This window comes from Taudactylus pleione, unplaced genomic scaffold, assembly GCF_031769625.1.
Source record: "Taudactylus pleione unplaced genomic scaffold, aTauple2 ptg000289l, whole genome shotgun sequence".
In the NCBI taxonomy this organism is placed as follows: Eukaryota; Metazoa; Chordata; class Amphibia; order Anura; family Myobatrachidae; genus Taudactylus; species Taudactylus pleione.
Window position 1 is genome coordinate 5,922,728 of NW_028284691.1, and position 19,722 is coordinate 5,942,449.

The 19,722-nt window shown below is 46.0% G+C and overlaps 1 protein-coding gene across 1 annotated transcript in view; it reads left to right on the top strand.

The window, feature by feature from the left end:
- Positions 1 to 834: 834 nt before the first annotated feature.
- RAB43 (RAB43, member RAS oncogene family) overlaps positions 835 to 19,722 on the top strand; it is a 32,851-nt gene continuing 13,963 nt past the window's right edge. Inside the window, exon 1 of the mRNA XM_088482475.1 lies at positions 835 to 1,217. Within this exon, the coding sequence (XP_088338601.1) occupies positions 1,026 to 1,217 (192 nt within the window). The 5' untranslated portion in view covers positions 835 to 1,025. The remainder of the gene's footprint in view (positions 1,218 to 19,722) is intronic.

Below are 19,722 nucleotides of genomic sequence, written 5' to 3' on the forward strand. Positions count from 1 at the left end.
AAAGATATGGTATAGGGGAGGGATGAGACTAGTATGGCGCGATTAACAGCAAACCTCGTCATTGACCACCCTGGACAGCCCACTTGTGCTCTGTAAGTGGGTGGCCGTAAGGCGGAAGGGGGGTGTGGGAGTGGGAGGGTCCGTGGAGGAGGGTGAAGGAGAGTCAGAGGTGTCACCAAGTCTAGTGACACACACCCGTGCCTGAAAAGGGGGCGTGACCTAAAATAAAGGGGCGTGGATCCCAATGACTTCACTCTGGGGATAGCCCAGCATCGGCACTGTCGACTCCTCTTCTATGACAGGAGCAAGGTGCTGCAGGAGAATGTCACACTGCAGCACCCGGCTCCTGTCACTGCAGAGGAGCCAGCATTTTGGTGTCACCGATGCAGCCCGCACCCCACTCATGACGCCACTGGAGAGAGTTGCCTTCTTTTCCAGGTGGCTGGGAGCGTCAACTGATTTTCGGGAGCCTCCCGAACATTCCAGGGGAGTAGGCAAGTATTTATTTACGAGTGCCCCCTGAAAACACCTGTATCCTGCAAATATTTGATAAATAGGCCCCATATAGTGTGATACACATGTAAATGATAACATTACAAGTGTGGAAGTATCAATAATGTGTTTGTTATTAAGACTATACATGACCTGCAACGTATGAAAATTTTGGATTTGCAAAGTTCAAAGAAATATCTTTTGTTTGTAATTCAAACAGTCAATAACACAGGTTGCTATGTGAACAAGGTATATCCTTTACATTGACTTGTAGTCGGGCGGGCAGTATCGAGGACCTCTATCTGCAAGTGGTGTATCAAATACATTGCACCTGAGACAGGCAATAACGTGGACAGCTATGTGCAAGTTGTGTATCAGTTGCTGTGTATTGGAGTAAGGCACCGTAAAGGGGCAGCTCTGGTGTCCTAGCTTCACACAGAGGGGTCCTGTAGTTCCGCGTTGTCAGATCCGCGAGTGTTCGCACCACCACGTCACGGGCTGCCGGAGGTGCTATCGGTTCCCAGAACCCCGGCATGTCCGCTCCACTGGACTCGGACGATGCCTATGATTTCCTCTTCAAGATCGTGCTGATCGGGGATGCCGGGGTGGGGAAGACGTGTGTGGTGCAGCGGTTCAAGAGCGGTATATTTGTGGAGCGACAGGGGAACACTATCGGTGTGGACTTTACCATGAAGACCCTGGACATCCAGGGGAAGCGGATTAAGGTGAGCGAGACGTCGGTCAGGAGTAGTAGTCACCAGCAGTTGTAGAACTGCAAGTTCCAGCATGCTTTTCTCCTTGGCGGAGATATATATAAAATTGCCCAAAGTCGGAAGAGTCTGAGGTTGCCCAAGTGCCTATTTGGTGTGTATGAAAAGTGTATATAGATCTCTATAAACTATGTGGCAGGTGTCGCAAGATTGGGATTTACACTGTGAGCCAGCTGCACTGTCTCACCTGCTGTTGCCACATCCAGATACGGTATCACCTTTTTGTATTTGTTTCTAATGTTGTTATTGCAGGAAGCAGTTGCTTTAGTTAACTCTGTTCATCTTTTATACATTTATCTCCACTTGCACAGCTTTGTCTTACTAAATATCCTCAGTGGTTTCTCTCCTGCTCTTTAATATAATACAAATGAGGTTATGTACAGATAATGGTTGTATTAGTATGGGTCTGGCCCTCATAACAGGAAACCCCCTCCTCTGCCTGCCTTGTGGATTAGTGAACTGTGCTGACTGCATGGTTTTATCTGATCTCTGAAGGGAAAGATTGGGGGATTACAGGATTTAATTGTTTATTTTTTGGACAGCATGGGAACTATTTACATGAGGATTGCCTCATTTAGAATGAAGGTGCTAGCCTCTGACTACCACTTCATGGAAATAAGTTGCACAATAGATTCTGTGGAGGTTATCAGGGCAGGTGGGTGCTTGAGGCCTGCGGTTACCCTTTCCTATTGTGGCTGTTTGCTTGCTGCAAAACGTCATATCCTTTTGTTTCCTTGTACAAGTATCTGTTAATGAAAACATACAATGTGTCATTGGTATCAGCCAGTGGCGTAACATCATCCCAGTTGCCCGGAGGTAAGATAAGTGTTGGTGCCCACTCAAAAACTTAAAAGTGCTACCGGATACCGGAAAAGAACAAGTAAAAAAATAAAAATATTTTTATATATATATCTATCTAGCACTGGAGGTGTATCTGGTCTATCTTATTATTATACTATTTCTACATGCTTTTTAGTCTTTAGACCCCACCATCGCTCGGACCATTAAAACTTTCACCAGCCCTATGCTAGGTGCATTATCACCCATCTGAGTATGGCCTCCAATGGGAGCAATTTAGCGTCTCTATACTGTACACAAGCAACGTCATCAACACACCCATACTACATAACATATGCGTCTGCTTAGCCAACTGCATGTGCCTGTATCTGTACTGCAGCACTGCACGAAGCATGCACGGTGCAACGCAACAGCATTCGCAGACGAAAAACATTGTATAAGAAAAAAACACATTGGCCCCCACAGGAAACAAAATACACCTTAGCCCCCTCATAAAACAATGAAACACATTGGCCCCCGCAGGAAAAAAAACACATACATTAGCCCCCACAGAAAAAACAAACACATTGACCCCAACAGAAAATAAAAACCCCACAGGAAAAAAAATAAAACAAGCAAATTGGCCTGGATAGTGTGGATAATGTATGTCCCTGGGTTGGGGGGCTGTGTCTAGAGGGGAGGTAGGGAAGGGAGTTTATGTCCCTAGCTGTGGGGGTGTCATAGGGTGGATAGTGTCTGTAACCGGGCTGGGGGTGTCGTAGTCAGTGCACATATCTGGGGCCAGGGAGGGTATGTATGTCCCTGGGCTGGGGGTACTCTGTATATATAGGGGGCCTGGGGTAGGATGGGTTACAGGTATAATCTGTAGGCAGGGGTAGTGGTTAGGGTGGGTCAGGAGGCAGGGTTGGTTAGCCTATTACCCCCCCCAACAGAACAAGCACTTGTGCACAAGCTCCATACACTCCGAGGTCGCTGGGGGCAGAATGGGAGTAGTAGAAGCGGGAAACGGGGCAGGATGGGATTAGTAGTGAGAAGCAGGGGGCGGGATGGGATTAGTAGTGTGAAGCAGGGGGCAGGATGGGATTAGTAGTGTGAAGCAGGGGGCGGGATGGGATTAGTAGTGTGAAGCAGGGGGCGGGATGGGATTAGTAGTGTGAAGCAGGGGGCGGGATGGGATTGGTAGTGAGAAGCAGGGGGCGGGATGGGATTAGTAGTGAGAAGCAGGGGGCGGGATGGGATTAGTAGTGAGAAGCAGGGGGCGGGATGGGATTGGTAGTGAGAGGCAGGGGGCGGGATGGGATTGGTAGTGGGAAGCAGGGGGCGGGATGGGATTGGTAGTGGGAAGCAGGGGGCGGGATGGGATTGGTAGTGGGAAGCAGGGGGCGGGATGGGATTGGTAGTGGGAAGCAGGGGGCGGGATGGGATTGGTAGTGGGAAGCAGGGGGCGGGATGGGATTGGTAGTGGGAAGCAGGGGGCGGGATGGGATTGGTAGTGGGAAGCTGGGAGCGGGATGGGATTGGTAGTGGGAAGCTGGGAGCGGGATGGGAGGGGCAGTGGGAAGCTGGGAGCGGGATGGGAGGGGCAGTGGGAAGCAGGGGGCGGGATGGGAGGGGCAGTGGGAAGCAGGGGGCGGGATGGCAGGAGCAGTGGGAAGCAGGGGCGGGATGGCAGGAGCAGTGGGAAGCAGGGGGCGGGATGGGAGGAGTAGTGGGAAGGGACTCACCGGGAAGAAGTCCTCAATGCAGCTTCCAGGTCCTGGCCAGTGGTTCACTGCTCTGGGGAGAAGTAAGAGGCGTCTCCTGACTGAGTGCTAAGTCCAGGGCAGCAGCAGGGAGACTGCGCCGGCCGCTGATACCACGCTCTTTAGGAACCCGCTGACACCACACTCTTTAGGAGGCTGGCATCCTGTTCTTATTCCTGCCACTGGTGCACATTGCACAGGGGCGGAAGGAGAGGTGCCTGTTCTCCTGTTCTCGATGTACATCCACAGAGGCAGGGGGTAGTAATTGACAGGCAGTGGAGGCTGTGGGAAGGGACACAGGAGCCGGAGTTTCCAGTTTACTTTCCGCAGTGGAGCGCAAATTCTGGAATTACAGCAGCCGGCCCTGGTACTACAGTTTCATGAATCTGCCTGGGCTGACAGGCAGTGTCAACCGGCCCGACAGAGTCATAATCTGCATTTAGCTCAGTGGCACCTGTTACAGAAAAGTAAATACAAATCACAGCGCAATTCTGACATTTACACAAAATGGCTCATCGCCATACCTGTGTCCAGGGGACCGGATCTTTTGCGGGGGCGTGCCAGCACTGCTAATTGGGACCCCATATTCTAAGTTGGACATTGGACTTGGTAATTATTCTTGTCTGGACATATCATAAACAATTGAGTAAAAACTCTTGGAACTTATTCAACCTTTAAGCACCCATGGAACATTTCTATATGGTGGATTGGATGATGCCTTCCTAATGTGGTTATATTGGTTTTATTGGTACATGTGTATATGATATTAAATAACATTTTGTGTAAATGTCAGAATAGCGCTGTGATTTGTATTTACTTTTCTGTGTGTTTAATATAGAGGTCTGACTAACCTCTTTATACAGCTGCTTTCATTATAGAGGTTTCACCTCATACTAGCGCTCCTTCAGTATTTTTACTGTGTGTGGCACCTGTTACAGCACTGCAAGCAGGAGGACATGGAACTGGGGACAAATGGAGGAGCGGAGTGGAGGTGCCCCCTTCAGGGGCTGGCGCCTGGCGACAGCTTCCGTTGTCTCCCACAGTTCCGCCACTGGTATCAGCAAGTGGACAATAGGATATAGCGGTCAGCGTTCGCGTGGCTATTTGAGGAAAGAAGTACAATACATATACCACTAGCTGCTACCTCAGGGAGATGTCCCGGTCCCCTATATATAATTAAAATCACAAAAAGAGGGAAGAGTGAGTGCTTTATGGTATATGGATGTATTCTAATATATTTGAATGATGTTTGATACACTATGTGCCAGTGTTGGTATTGCACACTATAATATTCAGAGCATTGTGTGTCAGTGTTGGTGTTACACACTATTGTAAGTGTGGTCAGAGCTGGCATGCAGTGAGTCGATTTAAACTGGTGGGCAATATCTGTGGGCAGGGTGTTCGCACGTCCTAAACGTAAAAAGTTGCGTCCCAAGAACAATGGTCCTAATAGTCAGATGGGCAAAAACTGTTGTTTTCAATAAAGCTAATGTATAGCCGTCCTTAATGTAATGGATGTTATTAATCCCTCCTTTGTACATTCCTTATGTGCTTCCTTCTTTGTATTAGCCCACGGGTACCTCGGTAACAATAAGGGCAGTATCAGAGTGGTAACACACTATGGAGCATATTCAATTAGGTGCGAAAAGTATTCAATTCCAAAGACTTTTTGCCGGTGCGGAAAGTCAATGCATTGGAATAGGCGAATAAGATTCGCCTATGAAAGCTGTTGAGAAAAAGTGCAGAATTGTGGTTGTGGGATGCAAACTTGCAGGAAACACCCAGCACCCCTGGGACAGTCCCCCAAAGGTAAACTGTGTGAAAAAAAAGTTTAAAAAAAAAAATACTAAAGAACACCCCAAAAAATTATTTTGAAAAAGAACAAAGTTGGGGAACAAACTTAAAAACTAGCGAAATAGACTGCAGGGGGGTCCCCAAGTATGCCCCAGGTGTTTTTAAAATTGCATGTGCTTGTGGAAGGTGGGTTTTTAAAGTTTTTTAAAACTTCACTTTAGCAACGTTAAAATATGCTAGCACCCATTTTTGTGTACCCCAAATTTGCTGGGACTATTATTCTGCAAAAAATACTGCAAAATGCTATTCTTCACCACTTTTGCAAAGAAATAGCAGCTATTGAGATCATTTAAGTACCCCTAATACCTTCGGCAGGCCTATTCGGGGGTATCTATAGTGATCCCCAATGTCAGTGCATGTTTTGGGGGGTGTCAGGCTGATTTACCCAAATCTGACAGCACTTTTCACAGGTCCAAATTCACCGGGTTCCGTTTTCGACAATTTCTACTTACGGGTACGGGGATAAGCTCGATACTTGATGTCAGCGAAAAGTCCGGCATGCGCAAAGTACGCTTCTAATTGAATATGCCCCTATGTTGCAGATATTAGGTAAGTTGGATGTTACTTACCAAGCGATTCCTGCTGGTCCTCTGGTCTCTGCCATTCTGCACTCCCGTAGGTGTATGTATGCCAGTGAAAGGGCTGGTTAATACTATAATATAGGTGAGAGTACACTTGTGAATAAAAAACTCTCCTTTATTAATATACTAATACCGTTATTAATATACACATTTCTTCTTCAGGGTCCATAGGGCTCAACAGAGAGACAATGTGGTGTAGGTGGTCCTTGTTGGACCGGAAACCAACAGCAAAGCTTTTTCTTATCCCAGGATTCTTCGGTCCTTCCCCCTATACCCCACCCACAGCCTGAGGGCAACTCAGTTTCATTGGTGTCTGGCAGGAGCTAGGTCACCATTTTTCATAATTTATTTTTCATTTCTAGTTAAACTGAGCAGCAGCAAAAGACTGTCCCTTGGACCTCTGCTCAATCACTCCTCCGCGGCGCCGTGATACCAAATCAGTTTCGTTGGTGTCCGATAGGAGCTGGACCATCGTTAGACAGTGGGGCTGCTATTAAGCAGCCAAAGCTTTATTTTTATGAGTGGGTTTTATTTTGTTTTTTTGCTACAGAGCAGCAGCTCTGGATGTCTGCACTGCTGCTCCATCACCCCTTTGCGCTGCTGTGACACCAGCCCTCAGCTAGGTACTCCCGGCGGGGCTCCTCGGACCCCAGACTGCAGCCGGGACTCAAGGGGACAGGTAAGGCGGATCCTCGCTTGTGGGGACCCAAAGTCAATGCGCAGTCTTGTCTCTGGTCTCAGGAGACAGACCAGAGGGACTAATGTGGACACCGGTTTGTCCGGGACTCCATTAGACTAGACTATCAGGGCATTACAAGCACTGGCGCAGGGAACAGATTAAGGCCAGGGACCCGGTGGTTGATATCAGCATAGGGGAGAAGGCGCTCTTCCTGCGGCCCCTCCCCCAGCTCAGGGTGCCACCACTGCGGTCTTGCTGCTCCTCCCTCATCGTCCGCCCCCTCTGAGACTCACGGCAGCCATTTTCTGCATTCAGGTCTCCGGGAACACTGGGTCCGGTCTCCCTGTATACCTCTCCCAAGGGCCAGGTTATACAGCGCTATTCCTACCAGCCACTGCAGTCTGTGTAGTTGAATTAGTGCACACTGCAGTTATATTGTATGTTCTGCATTGTATGTGACTTGTGGTAGTGCTGCTGTCTATTTCTTTCACAACTCTCAGCTTATACCTTTCTTTCATTCTAACCCTGGAATACTGAGGTATAGGGGGTTTATTGTACCTCACATCTCCCTATATTTGTGAGGGTTATCACATACTATATATCGGTGTTGCGCACTACACCGTGCCATATTGCACATATATCTGGGTTGCTCACTACACTGTGCCAGATCGTGTGCTACATTATCTTGCAGCTATGTCTGGGAAAGGCAAGAATAACAAGTAGCCTGCTGCTCCCACTCTGGTGTGTCTTGCTTAGCTTCAGCATATCTCATTCAAGATGGTCTTTGCAACTTGTTATACGGCACCTGGGCCACAGCCCCTGCGTCCTCTCCTCAAGACCCCCATAGGCTTCTTTTTCACAGGTTTTGGCGAAAATATAATTATTTCCTGTGATGAAACATTGATCTTTCTGTACGATCCTGAGCCGAAAAAAAAGTTCATGCACTGGAAAAAGCAATCATCACCAAAAATGAAGAAAGCACATCTAAGCAAATCAAAATTTTCTTTGATATCAGATGTGCTATTTTGGAAGACTGGGTACCAGAAGGTGCAACAGTGAATCAACATTACTACAAACATGTTTTAGCAACTTTGCAGGAAAGAATCAGAAGAAAGAGGCCAGAGCTGTGGAAAATGGTTTCATTCTCCATCGGGATAACGCACCAGCTCACACAGCTCTCTGTAAAACAGACTGCAGTTCTAAAACACCCTCCATAGTGTTCACTCTAGCTCCAGCGGCAGGCAGGGCGCCGGAGCTAGAGAGGGCAACCTTATGCGCGCGCCCGAAAAGGGGCGTGGTCATGAAAAGGGGGAGTGTCTATAAGACACGTCCCCTTTTTGTCATACTTGGGGGCGTGCCCGGCGCTTACGGACATGCCGGGCAGCCCCCAAGCTCTGCAGAAAGGGAGAATAGATGCCGGGCGCATGCGCCCGGCGTCTATTCTCCGGCGGTGACCAAGACACCGCATGTTTCTCCACCCACAGGACACTGCGTCCCGCGGGTGAGAACGGCACCCGCAGGCTGTGAGGGCAGGGCGCTTTTTGCCCTCCAGAAGGAGGGCAGGGCGCCGCGCCCCGCTAAAACAGCCTAGCGGGAACGCTACTCCATACTCGCCAGTCCTAGCACCGTGTGACTTCTTTATTTTCCCTAAAGTCAAATCTGTACTCAAGGGAACCCGTATTGCATCAGTTACTGAGATAAAGAAGAAAATGATGGAGCGGTTGAGACAACTGTCAGATAATGTGCTACAGCAATGCTTTGACAAATGGAAAACTAGAATGCAGTTGTGTGTGGATGCAGAAGGGGAACATAGTAAAAATGTACTTTAATAATGAAACATAAATTATAACATCAGTCTTGTTATTTAATATTCACATCTTGTATAGTGTACTGGTACACCTGAATGGGATTAGCTGGAATAAGATTTCTGTAATGGGTGGCTATTATGGACTCTGCAAACTTTGTCACTTGTGACCTAATTTGAAAAAAAAGAGAATAGTGCAGACATTGGACATAAGTTACTGTAAGTTAATTTTACTGTGAGTTTGTAAACATTTGGTTTTCTATGACTTATGAAATGAGTACTGTTGAGGTAACTTTATGGAATAAGAGTAAATAACATAAGTTATTGAGTATCTCATTGGCATATGATTAGTAATACAGCTCTGCCACACTACTGTAATGTTTCCTGTTCTACATAGAAATTGGCATATTAAGGAGCAGACACATTACAAAGTTAACAGTATTATGACCTATCTGACAAAAATAATAACCTTCTACTGGCCAAATTCCCTGTTATTTTATGGTCTTGATGTGTAATTACAAATGTTTTTTTTTTTTCCATGTTCAAAAATAGCACCTGGTGCAGATTGGAAAGAGTACAGTCAAGACGAGCTCATGTTTGTCACTAATTGCTACCTGCAGATAGAATAAATATTATAATTCTACCTTTTTGAATTATATGAACTATTTTCTCTTTGCATGTTCATTTATTTGTGCCTCATGTCGTACCTATTTCTCGAATGATGCTTATTGAAATCTTATCAATAAACTATATTAGAATAGCGCCTGGCAGAGTTTTTATATAAATTATAGGGAAGCCGATGGACAGAATCCCGACCGTCTGCTTCCCGACTGTATAATTTCGGCAAGGGGTTAAATGACAGGCGTCGAAATCCCGATACCTGTCATTATATCTACATTGGGAGCCTGACAACCGGCTTTCCGATGGAATGTAAGATGGGTGTGGACACACGGGTGAGTTAGGTTTAGGGTTAAGCAGGGGGAAGGGAGGGTTAGGCACCCGTCCCAGGGGACTTAGGTTTAGGCGGCGGGGAAGGGGGGGGTTCGGGTTAGGCACCCCTATGGGAGGGTTAGGGGGTAGAATAGGGTAGAAATTACTTACCTTGGGATTTTCACTGCTGCCGGGATGCCGCTGTCGGGATTTGAACCGCTGGCCACAATCATACTGAATCCAAATTATCATATGATCTGCCAGTTGTCTCTTAGGGGTACATTTACTAAGATGGGAGTTCTATTAAGGAGTGATGTTGCTCATAGCAACCAATCAGATTCCTGGTATTATTAACCTCTAGAAGGTTCTAGATAAATGACAAGTAGAATCTGAGTGGTTGCTATGGGCAACATCACTTTTTAAATAGAACTCCCATCTTAGTAAATTTACCCCTTATACTCTTAACCTCTTCTGTGATGCCCCGTCATGAATGGCCATTGCTGGGCTAGAGACTACATCTCCAGGCAATACTCAGGGCGGGGAGAAGGAGAAGAGGAGAGCAAAGTATGGCCAAAGGTTGGAGCAGTCTACATGTGGGAAGATGTACTGAGGGAGAGACTACAGAGTCCTGAGTATGAGAGTAGGATTATTGAGAGAGCCCTCCCGAGAGAGAGACTAAAGGTGGGTACAGACTAGATGATGTGCTCACGATGCAATATCGTGAGCGATTTCCCTTCAATTCTCCCTGGCACTCCAGGACACGATATGGTGCTAAAAGTGTCCAATCTGACCAACGATTTATCGTTTGTCCTTAACGATTTTCAATGCGTCTTGTACGAGATTGGCAGATCTTACCTGCTTGTAGGTAAGATCTGGAGATACGACAGACGCGGGTATGCGCATCGTTATCATTACTGGACACTCACGATATGGGCATATTTTTCACAATTTGTCGTTCCGATGCCTCGAAATCGGGCAAATCGTGCAAAATGTTGTCTAGTATTTACTCACCTTAAGAGGTATCCAGTAAGAGAGCAGCTATAGAACAGTGGACTACCTGAGAGAGACATGTTAACAGAAGCAATCCTAAACCAAGAAACATCCTGAATGTGAACGCAGTGTAGGAACTGAGAGGGAGATAGATCCTGTACATTGTACTAGCGAGCCCTGCATTAACTTTGGGACTATACACATGTTAGGATCTTCTTGCTAGAGACTTACTAGCATGCTCTCTGTACTGTACGACAGTCAGTATTTTGCTCTCTGTACTGTATAGTGGTCATTGAAAGTATGAGCCATATCCAATTAGTCGCAAAAAGCGTGTAATTGCTTAAAAATGTGGGGACTTCAGAACCACTTGGACACCCCTGCTAATGAAAATTAGGCAAAATATATTCTTTATTCGCTTAATTTGGCCAATAATGACGTAATTTTTGAGGTGAAAAAAATTAAGTGTTGAAAAATGGGTCTGGTATTTTGGGGGCTGTATGCATGGGAAAAGTGTTTTTAAAAATTGCAGGTGACTGCACCAGGTGTATTTAAAAAAAAAAAAAAAATGTGTACTTTTATGACACACAACAAACTTGCACCCATTTTCATGTAACCCTAATTTAACTGCAGCATTTATCTTGGTCAAAAACGTTGTATAATTTTTTCACTGTTATACAAATATGCTTATAACGGGCATTTAACACAATTTAAGAACCCCAAATACTTGTATTAGGTCCACTAATACACTTCTAATTTGATTTCCTATGTAAGTTAGCTTTTTTATGGGGTACAGACAGATTTCCCCAAATCTTGCTGAACTTTTTGCAGGTTTCGTGGGAATGCATTTTCACGTCTTTTGTAATAGGATAGTGCGAAAAACGGGAGCGCATATAGACAAAAGATGTGAAAATATTGTAACAAAAAATGCAAATTATGTGAAAACTTCTCAGATGTTAAGTTTTCACTTTTTTTTTTTTTTTTTTAGCTAATTGGATATGGCCCTAAACCTTTTAAAAGGGTATATTTTTTACTTTATTTAAAAACCGTGCTGTAAATTTGCGGACAATTCAAAAGGATCATACAATAAACACTGTTACAATTTAATTATAGGTATTAAACTAGTTTCGTCACACCCCTTTTCGAAGTCTGTCTGTCAGGGCTGGATTTTGGGGTGCACCCCTCCCAACAATCCTGATTTCAGCGGGACACTGTGAGGGAGGCAGGACAGCCTTAGGAGAGGAGAACCATTTGCTGGGGCAAGTATGGAGGGTCTGTCGGGACGGAGTTGTGATCGGGGGAGCTGAGCGTGGACTGAGGTGACCGGGTCTGTTAAACTCTGTATGCAAGTTGTGTAGTAGGCATTATAATTTTTTGCTGCTTTTCAATTCAGTGGAACATGTCTGGGCGGTCTATGGTCAATATCCCGACTGCGGGGATTCCGGCGCTCAGAATGCCGGGCTTGGAATCCTGACATTTGTCCGAGTCCAGGCGCTGACCTCCCAACCGCCGGAAAGGTAAGTAGTGGGGTTGGAGGGAGGGTTGGGCACTAAGGGGGGGAGGTTAGGTTTAGGCACTAGGAGGGGGGAGGTTAGGGTCAGGCATCGGGGAGGGAGGCTTAGAATACTGCCGACAAGTGTTGGGATGCCGACACCGACATCCTGTACCCAACCCGTCCAGGGCATTTCACTACCAATGTCTTTGGGATGTAGTCATGCCGCCGGTCACAATCCCGACATTGGAATGCCGGCTAGGAATTTGATAGGCGTCGAAATACCAACGCCTATCGTAGTCCCAACGCCGAGGGCACCATCCCGTACAAAGGTGAGTCTGGGGCGCCTTTAGGGTTAGAGGGGAGGGGAGTGTTAGGATTAGGGAGTCTAGCAGGGTTAGGTTTGGGGGTGGAGATTAGGGTTAGGCAACCCTAGGGGGGAGGGTTAATATTAGGGAGTGGTAAGGGGGGAGAGGGTTAGGTTTAGGCACCACTAAGGGAGGGTTGGGGGGGCAGGGGAGGGTTAGGGTACTTACCTTATCCAGTCAGAATCAGCTGTCGGGAGTTGAACCGGCAGCTAAACATTTGCCGGCATTTCAGTACCATTCCTGTCTATTAGGTACTGGTTTGTAGCTAATTGATGAGCTAAATTGTCAACATAAGAGGCCAGATTACCATGCGGGTAAAACATACTCGCCCACTCTCCCGAAATGGGCGGTAGTCTCACGAAAATCTGGTACTGCTCCCGGCCACCCGGAAAAGTGGACAAGTCTCCTGCACACACCCCCCGTCCCCTCCCCTCCCCTCCCCTCTAGAGCATTAAGTGGGTGGTCCGGAGTTTGCGTACAACTCTGATGGCCTGTTCTGCGCATATACAGAACGGGTCCTGTTTCGTCGCACGCAGTAGTAGGTAGTGATGAGGCTGCGTCTTCTTATGCAGATTTCCTGGCTTGTACAGATAGCCTTTGGCTGCCCAATGGTGGTCCTCGGAGGTGTCTATTTACACCAGACTCCTCCTCCATTAGCATATGTTCGCATCGCTATGTCCAAAGACATAGTAACAATGCTAACTGCATACAACTCCGAATTAGGCCCAGAGACCAGAGTTTGGTTGCCTCATAAGACTAAAGGTATGGTTAGACCTAACAGGAGGAATGAGCAATACATAAACTCCCTTTTATAGAATATTATTTATATCACAGCTCTCCTGCCTTGGGCATGGATATACATGCTGAGTCATGCAGTGTCACTGTATTTGCATACAACGTGCACTGGTTTTATTAAGTTTTTTTACCTTCTAGTAACTAGAGGAAGCACAGCAAAACACTTTTCTCCTATTCACCTACGAAGTACACTAAGTAACGTAACAAACTGTATTAAAACTGAAACATTCATTGATCCTAAAATATTCATAGGAATTCTATAATTCTAAACATACAGTTTTATAAGTTTAACATTGTAATTGCATTTGCTGTGCAGCTAAGTGCATGATTTTGTAAGAGACTGTCTGTAGTGCCCTCCATAGCATTGCTGACAGTTGGCTTGTGTTATGGAGAACATTTACTCCAATTATCACAAATGTATCTCTATCTTCCTGAATCTTGTGCATATTGGAAGTTCAGTGTTTTACAGTATGAGTGAACTTTAATTTTTGGTTCTTTAAAGTGTTGTGCAATTTATGACAATCATGTGTTCTGGTTACACTTAAGCTTGGATCATTTCTGATCAGTAGAGGTGTCAGGTAACACAGCTGCATAGATGGCAGGCTGTGGAATGGGTCCGTATTTCCTGGAAGGTAAGTCAATATACCCCAGCTATTGTGCTCACAATAAACTCCACCTGCCCTGAGACCTGATGTTTCTAATGCTGTTTAAACCCTAGATGTTTCAGTCTTACATGCTGAGTAATGCTGGTTTATAATGTCACATGGTGATCTATGAAAGCGACCGAAAACTGGTTCTTGTCACTTTTTTTTGGCGTTTCCAAACAATTTGCTGTTAAGTGAAACCTTTTGAGGGAGCACTGGTCACCTGTACTAGCAAATGAATATACACAGCAGAAAACTGTTTATAATGTGCAAAGTCTGGTTATTGTGAAATCTACTTTTCTCTTTCAGCCATGGGGGACACTGGAGAGACAATGCTGGATGAGTCTGGGCATGGAGTTAACTTTTCAAACAGCTCAGGCTCCTCCTCACAGATAAACCTGTCCCCTGTCCAGGGCAGTCAGTTCTTTCTTGGTGCCCTAAGGTGCTTAGCATGTTTTCAACTGCTCTTTCTTATTTTAGTTTACTGATGGGGCTGGCTGTGGAGCTGCTGCTTTGCAGCGCTCAATCCGCCGCCCGTTTCAACACCTTGGCTCTGGCAGACAGAGATCTGTAGCAGCTGTCAGCAGCCCTGCCCATGCAGACTTCTTCTCCTCTCCCATCCTCTTGGCACGCTCCATGTGACAGTCCAACCAAGAGTCCTCCCCTACTCTCTTCAAATCTGAAGTGCCGCTACACAGCTCTTGCCTGCGGAGGGTACCAAGTCTCCCTGTGCTATACCTTGCTCAGGGTCAGGTTTATAGTTATTCTGGCCACCGTACCTTACCATATAGGTGTTATGTATTGATGCAGCAGGATTCTGATCAGCTCTCTTTTTCCTCTGTATGTTTGAACTTGCAGAAGTGAGGTAGGTGGTTTAGGTTCGTGTATGTATGTATGTATATATATGTGCTTCTTAGAAGTATATTTATTGTTGTTATACACAAACCATTTATTTTCTGCAAAGTTAATATTACATTATATAATGTTGTTTACGTTTATTCTACACAAGATTGTGCTTTCATAATTTGCTATGTAACTATACACTAAAGTGCCAAAAGTCATGGGATAGCAGTATGTAAAGGTAATGGTAGGTGGCGTCACCATACTGACATCTTGAAAATGCCTCGACCTGCATCAGCTGTAATCGGACATCTTGTGAGTCCGTTTGAACACCGGCTAGGATGCTCATTGCAAGGCAACGTGAATTATCAGCTTTAGAACGGGCCATGAAAGTGGGTGCCTGACTCATCGGACATTCAATTTCCGAAGTTGTGTGGGCAATCTACATTTCTTGATCTACGGTATCGCATGTATACCGAAAATACCTCATGGAAGAACACTATCCACCGTGATCAGTGCAGTGGCCAACCATGGGTGCTTAATGATTGTGATCAGTGGCGTCTGGCCTGAATTGTACGTGGTAAGACGAGCAACACTTGTCTAAGACCCCCACTGGACTTCACAAGAGATCACCTGAGGATATGGGCTTTAATCGGTGAGGACCCAGCTCATGGCCCAGACCATGAAAACAACAGAGTACTTAGCTGTTATGAGGAACCAATGGAAATGTGGCTATAGATGTCGAGGAGTATGAACATCGGTAGTTGAAGCAACAATGGGATCAACCATTACTGGAAGGTATAGTTCTGAAGAAGGAGCATCAATGAAAACACAACTGATACTCAGGCATTGAAATTGTGTACTGACCAAGTTTTTATAGTGGGAAATTCCCTGCATGAGTTATCAGGTTATTGATAACACCTGAGAGGTGTTATGTCATCTCTAGCCTGAGGCTGAACCCAGCTGGGTTCTGTTAAGGATTCTAATTGAGAAGTGTAGCTATTAGTAATCTGTTGAGAGTTGGAGGCAGGCCAGTGATGTCGAGTGATCCGCAGATATATCTGAAGATGTTCGTTCATGCACACTGAACGACAATCGCTTATCCGGCAGCTGCGGGTCTGCCGCTGCATGTCTGCAGACCGCCCGTACACACTTGCCGATGAACAAATATGTCTGCAGACATATGTCCATCAGCTGTGCAACACAGCCAATGCGATATGTCTGTGAACGACGTCGTTTACAGACATATCGTCTGTGCCGACGGACAGTTTATATATTGGCTGATAAATTTAATCGCCAGTGTGTACCTAGCATTAGTTTAAAAAGTTTGGAGTATCCCTGGCGCTTCAATTGAGAACTTATAATAGGAATAAATTACATGAATCATATAGTAAGCCAAAATTCTGAATTTATTTATAAGAAGGAGTTAAAAGATGCGTATAATGTATTTAAAACTAATCTATATATATCAGTGCTGCACCAGGTTCAGGTGTGTTCGGATTGCTTCGGTGGCCGATTTCCCTGTGTTCAGATAGGACACACCGTGACAGAGAGGCAAGCCTGTATTCCCCCTTTGCAGACACAATGACCAGTCAGGAGGGAAGGTGCAACACAATTTTATTATTTGTTAATAATTAACAACTAATGACAGGATATATTTACCATTTACAGATGGAAAGAAATTAATTACACTATTCAATGACAAGGTATTTATTTATTACCTCCCCGTCATCTACCGGTGACCCCAGCTGGCAAGCAATGTGAAACCAACAAGAACCACAATTCCTGCAGAACTTTACTTTACCAAAAAAAACAAATGAGAGACGGAAATATGAAACCTGCTGGTTTAGCTTGAATCAATGGTGCTCCGGCAGTATATAGCTGTGAAATACAGTCTGGGTTAACGCTCCCTTTTTGCTGAGAAAAACGTGGGAAAACACATGCAGGTTGGATAGGTTCTTGTAGTGCACCAGCTGTAACAACAAATAGTCCATGCAAAATAATTAGCTGCAAGCAGGGTTATGCACCTGCCGGTTGGTTAGGTTCTTGTAGTGCACCAGCTGTAACAATAAATAGTTTAAAAATACAGTTCATCAGCTGAAAACAGTAGTTTACCGGCAACTTGCAGTAACTTACACAGTCTTTGGGCCTTGAGAAAATAAGCACAACTAAGCTATGCTGGTAGCAGTAGTTCACCGGCCACTTGCAATAATGTAACACAGTCCTTGAGCCTTGACAAAATAGGGACAACAGTCTTCCTAATTGCCTATGCCACAAATTACTATCACCAGAATTTCCAGCCAGGGTTACACAAGGCTAAATAAACAAGCAATATACATTACATCAGCATGAATGAACTTTAAATGGTTACCGGGCCAAATAGTGTATAAGAATCAATTTACATCAACACCAATATGGGTAAATACTCAAACTTTTCATGCAAGCAAAATATTAATCAGTGTTGACAAAAATAACACAGCAAGCAGTGAACAGCTTTACAGAGTATTATAACAGATAAAGGGCCACGGAGGGCCACTATCAACCCTTTAGCTAACACACGAGTCAAACAGTAAACAGAGCCAAATACATATCACATGGCATTACATTTACTTTAAAGCTAGACATAAAATACTTTGTACATCACCCACAGTGGCATCGGACATGAGCCGACACCCATAAGGCACGTCCCCTCCTGGACATGAGCCAGAGGTTCACAGGAAAGAAAATGACCACCAATGCAACTCTTGGGGAAAAGAGGGGGTGACCTATCTTTTACTCCCCCCCCCCCCCTATTTCATCACTACACACACACTTTTTATCTAATTTAAAACACCAGGACCCCTTGCTATACCCAGTTGTGTGGGAGACTAACTGGTGCCAGCTTTTACACAAAACCTAGTCTCCCAGCCTAATCATGGTTAGCCGCAAGGTAAAGGATAATGCAATAGACCCAGGGGACCCAGATAGGATAGGTGTACAGAGGGGAAGGGCCTTAATGGAGGGAAGATAGGAGCTGTGGAGGGAGAGAGTATAGGGAGGTTCTGGTATGATCTCACCCCTGGCAGTGGCTATTCAGCCTCCTCCGATGTCCAGGGCAACTCTGGGATGCTAGGCACCGCACCAGAGCTTCCAGCTGCAGACCTCCGGCAGGTATTTCACAAGGAGCAACAGGTGCAAAATCCCTTTCCACAGGAGCTCTGTCCAGCAAACGCACACAGCAGCAGGAGGGGTCCTGAAGCACTCTTCCTCTGGGGCTGTCTTTTCTTCTGCCCGTGCGGATGCCAGCAGGGTTTTCATCACTGGTGGGACCTTTTCCTCAGCTGGGGCTTCACCTGAGACTATGGAGCGATGAGATCTCCTTCCCAGGCAGCTCCTCTTCTCTCCCAGCATGCGCAGATTTACAAATGTGGCTCCTGATAACAGGCACTTAGGAAGGCAGTCCTTTATTCAGAGGGGGCTTCTTCCAAAGCAGGGTGCTCTATGCAAATCCCCAGGCAAGCTTCCTCCAGGGACTCACATCCAGCATCAGAGCACCTCTCCTGGCAGATTGGATAGGTAGCCTACCAGAAAACTAATTCTTTAAAGAATTAAAAAGTTGCAATGGGTGACGACACGCCTATGCATGAGGGTTCTCGGCAAACTGGTCTCCACCTTTGTGAAGTTTGCACAGTTCCACTCCAGGAGCTTTCAATTGGAGCTTCAGATCAGGTCCCAGTTTCTAATGCTATCACCGGAGACGCGTCACCAGGGAGCTTCTGGCCTCTCACTTAGACAAAGGGTGTCCATTCCTCATTCAGGATTGAGCTCTTTTTACAACAGATGCCAGCCTCAGGGCCTGGGGAGCAGTCACTCTTTCCTCAACCGTCCAGGGCTGCTGGACAGTACAAGAGTCCTGGCTTCCCACCATCTTGGATCTCAGGGCAATTTACAAGGCCTGGTGCCATCCAAGACTCCTTCTCCAAATCAAGGATCACTTAGACAATGCCACTGTGGTTGCCTACATTAATAATCAAGGCAGCACAATGAGCCATGCTTGAGGTGCACAAGATCCTTAGGCGGGTGGAAAAGATTGTACAGCTCTGTCGGCAGTCTACATCCCAGAAGTTGACAGCTGGGAGGCCAACTACTTCAGCCATCAGGATATTTACCCAGGAGAATGGTCTCTTCATCCGGAGATTTTCCAATAAGCTGTGGACTGCATGGACCGTCCCCCCATAGGCATGATGGCGTCCCTTCTGAACCACAAGCTTGCTCGGTACTGTTCTAGGATCCCAGAGCCTTTTCTAGTGAATGTATTGTATGTCCCCTGGACCTCTTCTCTATTATACACCTTTTTCCTCAGATGTCCCTACTGTATTGGGTTATCTGCAAACTAAAACCAAAAAGCGGGATGGCCATCCTTGTTGCTCCTGATTGGGAGCATGGTCTGACTACTTCCAGTGAATGCCATTAGCTCTCTGTTGGCGCATTTTCTCTCAGGCCAGAACTTCTCTTGCAGGGTCTATTCCTACACTAGGATCTTCCTCATCTGGATTTGACTGTGTGGCTGTTCAAATGCATTGGTACGAACCATGTTTTGTGCCAGAAAACTAAAGCGTACCACTGGGTATGGAAAGCCTACTTATTTTGGTGGACTGTCTGGAAACCTGTTTCTGCACTCTGTTTATTTCCAAAGATGGATAGCAGTCCTTCCTGCAGTGCAGACTTTTCTCCGGGGGGTACCACACATTCAGCCCCCCTTTGTCCCTCCGGCTGCTCCCTGGAACTTAGTTCTGGTCCTCCGGGCTCTTCAAAAGCCTCCCTTTGAACCTTTTGGAATCAGTGGGCCTCAAGTGATTCACATGGAAGACCGTTTTCCTTCTGGCGATCTCTTCATCCCTGCGGATCTCGTAGTTCCTGATTTTTCACTCAGACCTGGTGGTCTTGCAGACAACTTGGGCCTTTCT